The sequence below is a fragment of the Rutidosis leptorrhynchoides genome, chromosome 4, assembly GCF_046630445.1.
Source record: "Rutidosis leptorrhynchoides isolate AG116_Rl617_1_P2 chromosome 4, CSIRO_AGI_Rlap_v1, whole genome shotgun sequence".
Lineage (NCBI taxonomy): Eukaryota > Viridiplantae > Streptophyta > Magnoliopsida > Asterales > Asteraceae > Rutidosis > Rutidosis leptorrhynchoides.
In genome coordinates, this window is record NC_092336.1 from 272,901,935 (window position 1) to 272,911,545 (window position 9,611).

At 34.4% G+C, this 9,611-nt stretch overlaps 1 protein-coding gene across 1 annotated transcript; it reads left to right on the forward strand.

The window, feature by feature from the left end:
* Positions 1 to 493: 493 nt before the first annotated feature.
* LOC139843558 (subtilisin-like protease SBT5.4) lies at positions 494 to 5,647 on the forward strand. The gene is made up of 11 exons (XM_071833665.1): positions 494 to 577; positions 677 to 774; positions 918 to 1,015; positions 1,156 to 1,323; positions 1,424 to 1,526; positions 1,799 to 2,333; positions 2,847 to 2,941; positions 3,052 to 3,297; positions 3,762 to 3,876; positions 3,980 to 4,178; positions 5,115 to 5,647. The coding sequence occupies exons 1-11, from the start codon at positions 494 to 496 to the stop codon at positions 5,645 to 5,647; spliced, it is 2,274 nt and encodes a 757-aa protein (XP_071689766.1).
* The last annotated feature ends 3,964 nt before the right edge of the window (positions 5,648 to 9,611 follow it).

The following is a 9,611-nucleotide window of genomic DNA, read 5'->3' on the forward strand; positions in this document are numbered from 1 at the left end:
TTAATTGATTTTGCACAGTTATTTACTCACCCGTGCAACATACGGGCTCTAAAATCTAGTATACATTATATAAAACAAGATCTTGAATTACTTACGTGTCATCCTTACCGGCCGTCCACAGCACGACCTTAATAATATAATGAATGTGATTTATCATATTTAATTTTTAATGACGGGCTAAAAACCTAGTATGTAATATATGCAACCTATTTGGTGATATCCAAATCCATTTAAATAACTAAATGCATGCGATAATTTGGTGTTTGTCGATATGAATACTAAATTTTAGTAACAACTAACAAGAGTCATTATCTATCTATCCATCAACTTCAACTTCAAATTTTAAACTCATATATTCCATCTTATTTAATTAGCTGGATCGAGTTTTACGTCTCATAGGACTCCGAATTTACGTAATCTGCAGATGCTATAAATAAATACATTAACATTCATAATCACTTTCATATTCGTTTTAATATATTAAAAAAAAACTATGAAGTTGTGTAGAGTTTTTCTTCTTCTTTTCTTCACTTTTTGTTCCCTTCGATGGTCTTCTTTAGCCATCAATACCAAAAAGGTATGATTCATATATCTGCATGGACGCATGCAAGTTAATTATTATTTAATTATTATTAATGATCTTGCAAATATATACAGTTTAAATTGATTGATGCAGTCTTACATAGTCTACTTGGGAGGAGCTGGTGATGATGAGTTTGAATCATCTAAGATTCAAGATTCTCACTTTGAGATTCTTGGTTCGATTTTAGGAAGGTATACATATATATCTACATATTTTTTGAAGAAAAACAATAGAAAATACTCTAGAAAATTATGTTTTATTACAACGTTGTTGTTTACATGTCTCCTGTTTAAATTGGATTTTTTTTGGTTTTGTTTTTGTTATTTGTTTGCAGCAAAGACAAGGTTGATGATGCTTTGATTTATTCTTATAACAAACATATTAATGGTTTTGCTGCTCTTCTAACGGAGGAAGATGCTATGAAAATCGCAGGTTAATTATTGTTAATATTAATATTAATACTTACTATTATTATATTATATGTATCATTATCATTATTATATAGTACTCCGTATAACATAAAGCTATTCTAATTACTGATGGTGATCTTTAATATATCTAAAATAATGTAGAGCATCCGGAAGTTGTTTCGGTTATCCCAAGCAATGGGCGGAAATTACACACGACCCATTCGTGGGATTTTCTAAAACTCGAAAGGGAAGATGGTCTGATTGATGCATCTTCTTTGTGGACCAAAGCCAAATTTGGAGAAAACATCATCATTGGTAATCTTGACACAGGTAACTTGTTGTTTAGTACTTCACTTATGAACTTTTGAATGTTAAATATTGATTTATGATTTCACATTGATACTGGTTTTTGTTTCTAAAATCTTATCAGGTGTTTGGCCCGAATCGCATAGCTTTAATGACATCGGTTATGGGCCTATTCCATCAAAGTGGAATGGTGGATGTGAAAACCAAACATTAGTTCCTTGCAACAAGTATTATGCATCATATATAGCAACTAACTTTTTATTTTAATTTATCTTTTAATAGCCGCATACGTATCTAATATGGATTTTACTACCGACAACCGTCGTTAATGTGCATAATATCATTTTACATTTGCATAACTACCATCAAAAAGTGAACCTTTGTGCACGTTAACAAGCGCCTTTAGCTATTGTTAGCAAAATCCATCTAATATATATTTTGTTTTGTTATTACTCTGATCATAACTTGTTTTTTTTTTTTCATATTAAAATTTATGCAGTAAACTTATTGGTGCAAGGTTCTATAACCAAGGTTTTCAAGCTTCATATGGAAACTTTAACTGTTCAATGAACAATGCGCGTGACCATGATGGACATGGTAGCCATACATTATCGACAGCAGGTGGTAACTTCGTTCCGGGAGTAAGTATCAACGATGTGAAGCTAGGAACCGCTAAAGGTGGTTCACCAAAAGCTCGAGTGGCTGCATACAAAGTTTGTTGGCCACCTATATTAGGTTCCGAATGTGAAGATGCCGATATCATTAAAGGGTTTGAAGAAGCGATGCATGATGGTGTTGATGTACTTTCGGTATCACTTGGTGGACTTACTCTTGATTACATGGAAGATGGTATTGCTATTGCCTCATTCCATGCTATGAAGAGAGGTATTAGTGTTGTGTTTTCTGCAGGGAACGATGGACCAACTCCTGGATCTGTTACCAATGTGGCTCCTTGGGCTATAACCGTTGGTGCTAGTACTATTGACCGTGAGTTTCAATCTTTAGTTAACCTTGCTAGTGGACTTAACCTAAAGGTACTGACATCCATACATTTAATCTATCAGTTATCCTTGTCTTTTGTTCCCTCAACAACTGGTACCCGTTAGGCCCATGTGGGGATGCCTTGGCGCAGGTTCCGGGAACAAGTATTCTGCCTTTGAATTCCGGGCCGCACTCAACCTACCAGGATCCCATATGACCCCCCCTAGGCCGAAATAACCTTCTTGTCGATCAGTTCGCAGGATATGTTGGGAACTATACTTGCCCCTCGAAGTAAGCCTTTGAGACTCATATCTTAAAGTCATGGGGTATTCGGTTGAGGTATTTCACAGGCATCTGACTCTTAGAGGGCGGGTATTCGTCCCACATCGGATAGAGAAAGAAATTGTGACTCCCTTATAAGCTTAAAGTAATGGCTAGTTAATATCTCCCAATGTTTTTTTTTTGTTTTTTTTTTTTTTTTTTTTGAAATCTAAAGATATCCGATTAGTCCATTGCTTTAGCTTTAGGGGTGTTACACTCCCTTCTGTTGTATCTTATAATATCAGGGATTAAGCTTGTCAAAATCCTTGCGGAATACTGGATTTTATCCCTTAATCAACTCTGCAGATGCTAAAGCCGAAAATGCATCAGTGTTGAACGCGTATGTAGCTCTTCTTATTTCTTTTTCTTTTTTGATTTTGTTATATTGTTGTAACATTTTCTGAATAAATGATTATATACGTATAATATATGTTTTGTGTGTGTGTTTAGGACGCTTTGCAAGGAAGGTGCACTTGACCCGAAGAAGGTTAAAGGGAAGATTTTGGTTTGTCTAAGAGGAGACAACGCTAGAGTTGACAAAAGTACACAAGCTGCTCATGCTGGTGCTGCTGGTATGATTCTTTGCAATGATAAGGCCAGTGGTGCTGAATTAATCGCCGATCCTCATATCCTCCCAGCAACACATATCTCGTATGAAGACGGGCGTCTTGTCTATGACTACCTTAAGTCTACCAAGTAAGTTGCCCCGTTAACTTATGCATGGGTCAATATGGGTCGTGAACACTTTCAGTTGGCCATATATAAGGCAACAAAACCTTGAAACAGAACCATTCTTATGGGTTCAACTGTTCAAAAAATCAATGACTTTGATGTTAAAAACCTCTAAAGTCATACAAGGAACCCTTACCTTAGAAGGGTGGGGCCTACCCTATATGTAGAAGTTCTTACCAAAATGAGTGCAGGCTCGAGTCTCTCTTTTGGCAAGAATTTATACCCCGTGGGATGATATACTCGTTCATGTCACATGAGGGTATTATACAGGCATCCGACTGTTACGGGGTGGGTTTGACGGGCTTAAATATACCTTAGTTGAAAAAAAAAATCTTGGTGGACCAGAAAGAAATATTTAAAGGAAACACAGTCTGTACTATCTACTTTTGTTATATAACATATGGTGTTATATGTGCGTGTTGAAGCAGAGAACCAATGGGATACATAACACCTCCTAATCCGGCTACAGACGTAAAGCCTTCTCCATTTATGGCAGGATTCTCTTCAAGGGGTCCGAATACCATCACACCGGAGATTCTTAAGGTGTTACCTCTACATAAATTATTATCTACTGCATTATTATATTTTTATTTACAAACAATAACAGTACTAATTATCTGTATCTGTTTTTGTAATGCATTTACAGCCTGATATTACTGCACCTGGAGTGAACATCATTGCAGCATACACAGAAGATTCAGACGGTTCAGCACCTGTGTTCAAATACAATATTGAGTCGGGGACCTCTATGTCCTGCCCACATGTTTCTGGAGTAGTTGGCCTTCTCAAAAGCCTTCACCCTGACTGGAGTCCTGCTGCCATCAAATCCGCAATCATGACAACTGGTAAACATCACTTGAAATAGCATTTCAATAAATATTAATCTTTAATTTGATAGAGATCAAAGGTGCATTGAAGTTGTGATGTGATTCAGCGGTTGGTGGCCTGCCTCCTTTAGGGGAGGTCAGGAGTTCGACCCCCGTTGGCTACATATTAACCCACAATTTCATCCCTGCCATGAAGTTCCACCCATGACACCTTTCGCACATCGCGTTGGGAGGGTAAAGGGGAGGTGGGTTTTACCGTCCATGCCCTGTATGGGATTGATGCGGGTTTCCAACTGCGTGCTGGGGGGCGGGTATAACTGTGTAGAAGATGAACGCGTGGATGGTTAAGTCCCCTTGGGTGATCCTAACAGCTGTCCGAAAAAAAAGGTGCATTGTTGGAAAAGTATAATATTTGCCTTTTATCTTAAACTGCGGAGTTTTTTTTTTTTTAACTAAGGATTTTTATCTGTTCGGTTTTCGGTTTGCTCCGTTTAGAAAATTTGGAGGCAAAACGGAAAACCTAAATCGAATTCAATTTCAGAACCGAAAACCGAATTCGAATTCGAATTTGGTTCCGTTTTGGTTAATACCGAAAAACAAAATTATATTTGGTTCGGTTTCGGGTAAAATCAAAAAATGAATTCGAATTCGGTTCGGTTTAAGTTAATACCGAAAACTTAAAAAATCATAATTTAACCAGTATAAGCATAACAAATCGTTTATAAATTCGACTAATAGGTTTTTTGCTTATGTATATTAGTAAATTAAGAATTCGGTTTTAAGTTCGTTTTCAGTTAAACCGAATTCAAATTCGATTTAGTTTTTTCGATTTTCATTCGGTTTGATTTTCAGTTTAATCAGTTCGAAACCAAATATTGAACAACCCTAATGTGAACAAGGTTTACATACGAAAATGTCTGTAAAAGTTACTGATTATGGTGTTTTTTTGTACAGCGAAAGCAAGAGACAACACGGGGCGCCCAATGATGGATGAATCTAAGACAACGGCATCTCCTTTCAGCCGTGGAGCTGGAGACATTGATCCTAACCGTGCGAAGAACCCTGGATTGGTTTACGATTTAGACGTAAATGACTACCTAGACTTCCTTTGCGCCATTGGATACAACAAAAATGTGATTCAGAAGTTTTCTACTAAGCCACATGCATGTCCTGACAACTATAGTCTCTTAGACTTTAACTACCCTTCAATAACTGTCCATAAACTTAACGGGACTGCTATTGTAACACGAACGTTGAAGAATGTGGGCCGTCCTGGTGTGTATGAGGTTCATGTTAAGAACCCTGTTGGGGTCTCTGTTAATGTTGAACCGAAGATTCTTGAATTTAAGAAGATGGGTCAAGTTCAGAAGTTTAAGATGACAGTGACAGCTGATTGCGAAAGTGAAATTAAAGATGATGTTTTTGGAGAATTGGTGTGGACTAATGGGAAGCAGCATGTGAAGAGCCCTATTGTGATTTCTGTGTAGATTGTTTGATAGTTTTATTAGTTATTAGTTAGAATGAGTAATGACTTGTTGCTTGTTCTTAACAGTTTTTAGTTATTTGGTTCTTGTTTGCTACTATTTTAGTGGGATTTTAAATTCTGGCTATGTTTACATAGTAAAAACATACTGTTAGGTGGATTTGTTAGTGTTTAATAAATATTTATTTATCTTTATAATATATTGTTTTATGCATATAGGCAATTGATCTTGGAATTGTATGAAGCCTAAATAGATTTGAGCTCACTAATCGAACATATTAGTTGGATATGCCAAAAGCATGAGGCTTCTTACTTTATGACTGATATAAAAAAGTACTTACATGGACATTAAGTTTATACTAGTAAGAAATAGTCCGTTGCTGTGAGAAACAATTTCGCTCAATGAACTTAAACATTATTTCAAAGACAACTCATTGTGGCAGGAAATCATTTGCAAAAAAATATGATCTCACTATATACGTTATACACTTTTTCTTAGTTTATCATTACAATAAGCATATCAAAATTGTACAATCTATTAAGTGAAATGTAATACAGTATAAATTTAAAATAAATATATTAAAAAAGGTTTTTGAAAAAAAAAAAAAAAAAAAAAGTGAATTGTGACATAGCCAAGAATTGAACCCAGGTGATTTGCTTCATTGGGTAACTCGTTGAGCGCTCAAGCATGACAACGTTTTGTTAGGTAAGGAAAAAAAAAAATTGAATGCCTACAACATCGTATGCATAAAACGACAATATTCAAAACTGTAAACGACAGTAAAAAGCTCCCTCATTATTAGTATATGTAGTGTATACAATATTTTGATTTTTCTCAAATAAATTTACTTTTATATACCTTGTTCCATTTCAATATTTAACAACTGAATGCGACGTTATACTTATTATCAATGGAATAAGCACGCATCAAATGTCACACATAATTAAAAAAAAATTATTGTTATTCTAATGTTTACACTAATCTATTGTAATGATCTTAAAGTGTAAACTCAACATTATAAAATTGGTGTAACGAACTTTATTTCAAATGTGGTGACTAGATTATAAACAGATACTGTATTATTTTACCACCAAGTTTGACACAACTTTTGGTGCATATATTGGAGATCCCTTACATAATTACATATAATGAACTTTGTTTTAAAACTTGCAACAAAAAGGTGTCAATTTAGCAAAAGTAAACAACCTCTAGAAAACTACACACAAGATGCATGAAACACCATCCTACAAGCCCCCAGTATTGATAATTTGGATTATATAACCAACTTACTTAGATACAACTACTGTACTATAAAAGGTCAAGCATTCATAATCTTAACCATTTTAATAACCACAAAAAAATGGGGTGTGTGAGAGAGAGTGTGAGGAGAGAGAGAGAGCGAGGCATGCGAGCTACAAGGTGGGTTACGAATACAAGCAACATCGATACAACGGGAGACTTCTCAACGATTTTCCAAGACAAATCAAAAACCAATGGACTTCGTTCATGTTTTTCAACTACCCCGATAGTTGGAACATTACAGATCTTTGAAAAGTTTTCAAAGTTTTCAAATCCCATGGGATTTTGAAAGATATCTACATGGTAAACAAGCGTCTCAAAAATGGCCAAAGGTTTGCTTTTGTTAGATTTGGTGATGTATCTAATGCAAACACTTTGCTAGCGTCACATGAAACCATCAGTTTTGATGGAAATCCGATCAGGGTATTTAGGGCGAATGAAAGAAACCATCCAAAAATTCCAAACAACAACCGTAATCTTCATGTTGGTGGCCCAAAGGGTGAAATGTCCCGTTCTTATTGATTAAAAACGTTCCATATTAATTGATTTCGTTGCGAGGTTTTGACCTCTATATGAGACGTTTTTCAAAGACTGCATTCATTTTAAAACAAACCATAACCTTTATTTCATCAATAAAGGTTTAAAAAGCTTTACGTAGATTATCAAATAATGATAATCTAAAATATCCTGTTTACACACGACCATTACATAATGGTTTACAATACAAATATGTTACAACAAAATAAGTTTCTTGAATGCAGTTTTTACACAATATCATACAAGCATGGACTCCAAATCTCGTCCTTATTTAAGTATGCGACAGCGGAAGCTCTTAATAATCACCTGAGAATAAACATGCTTAAAACGTCAACAAAAATGTTGGTGAGTTATAGGTTTAACCTATATATATCAAATCATAATAATAGACCACAAGATTTCATATTTCAATACACATCCCATACATAGAGATAAAAATCATTCATATGGTGAACACCTGGTAACCGACATTAACAAGATGCATATATAAGAATATCCCCATCATTCCGGGACACCCTTCGGATATGATATAAATTTCGAAGTACTAAAGCATCCGGTACTTTGGATGGGGTTTGTTAGGCCCAATAGATCTATCTTTAGGATTCACGTCAATTAGGGTGTCTGTTCCCTAATTCTTAGATTACCAGACTTAATAAAAAGGGGCATATTCGATTTTGATAATTCAACCATAGAATGTAGTTTCACGTACTTGTGTCTATTTTGTAAATCATTTATAAAACCTGCATGTATTCTCATCCCAAAAATATTAGATTTTAAAAGTGGGACTATAACTCACTTTCACAGATTTTTACTTCGTCGAGAAGTAAGACTTGGCCACTGTTGATTCACAAACCTATAACAATATATACATATATATTAAAGTATGTTCAAAATATATTTACAACACTTTTAATATATTTTGATGTTTTAAGTTTATTAAGTCAGCTGTCCTTGATGTTTTGCGAGGTGTATATAAAATAGTTATTAATTTTAGCAGAAAACACTATTAAATACGATACAATTTTACACAAGATATTTATTTATTTATAGAATGGATATACTTAAACCTTGCTACAACACTTATAGGCAGTGTACCTAATCGTACAGTAGTGTAGTTTTTAGTAAGTCCGGTTCGTTCCACAGGGAAATCTTTAAACAAAGCTCAACGCTATATTAGTTTACTTTTATAAAAATACAAATATATATATAAGTAATATTATTATTATAAAGGGGGTTTTTACCGTTTAATGACCGGTTTGTCGATTTTAAAACTTTAGTCGCAGTTAAAACCTAATGTAAAATATAAAATAAATACAAGACTTAAATTAAAGCGTAAAGTAAATAACGATAATGAAATTGCGAATAATAAAAATGCGATAAAATAAAATTGCGATAATTAAAAAGTACGATAATTAAAAGTGCGATTAAATAACAGTGCGATAATTAGAAGTGCAATTAAATATAAAATAAAGGAAATTAAATATGAAATAGAAGAATTATGCTTATTTAAACTTCCGTAATCATGATGTTTGACGTGTTAATTTTAGTTTTATGCCCATGGGTTAATTGTCCTTTGTCCTGGATTATTTAATATGTCCGTCTGGTTTTTGTCCATAACAGTCCATCAGTCATAAATATAAAGTGCGAGTGTCCTCGTCAAATTATTATTATACCCGAAGTTAAATATTCCAACTAATTGGGGATTCGAATTGTAACAAGGTTTTAATACTTTGTTTAATGAATACACCAGGTTATCGACTGCGTGTAAACCAAGGTTTTACTACTTTGTTAACAATTACACCAATTACCCTTGAATGTAATTTCACCCCTGTTTTAATTATTCTAGTGGCTATTAATCCATTCCCGTGTCCGGTTAAATGAACGATTATTCGTACATATAAATACCCCGCCCATCGTGTCCGATCGAGTGTATATGGTAATTTATAGGGAAGCCCAATTGTAAATCTTTATATTAACATTAACAAACTTTCATTTAGTTAAACAAATATAAAGCCCATTAATAGCCCATAGTCTAATTTCCACAAGTGTCGTTCTTTTGTCCAAACCCCAATTATGGTACAAAGCCCAATTACCCAATTTTAGTAATTAGCCCAACATCATGATTACTTCG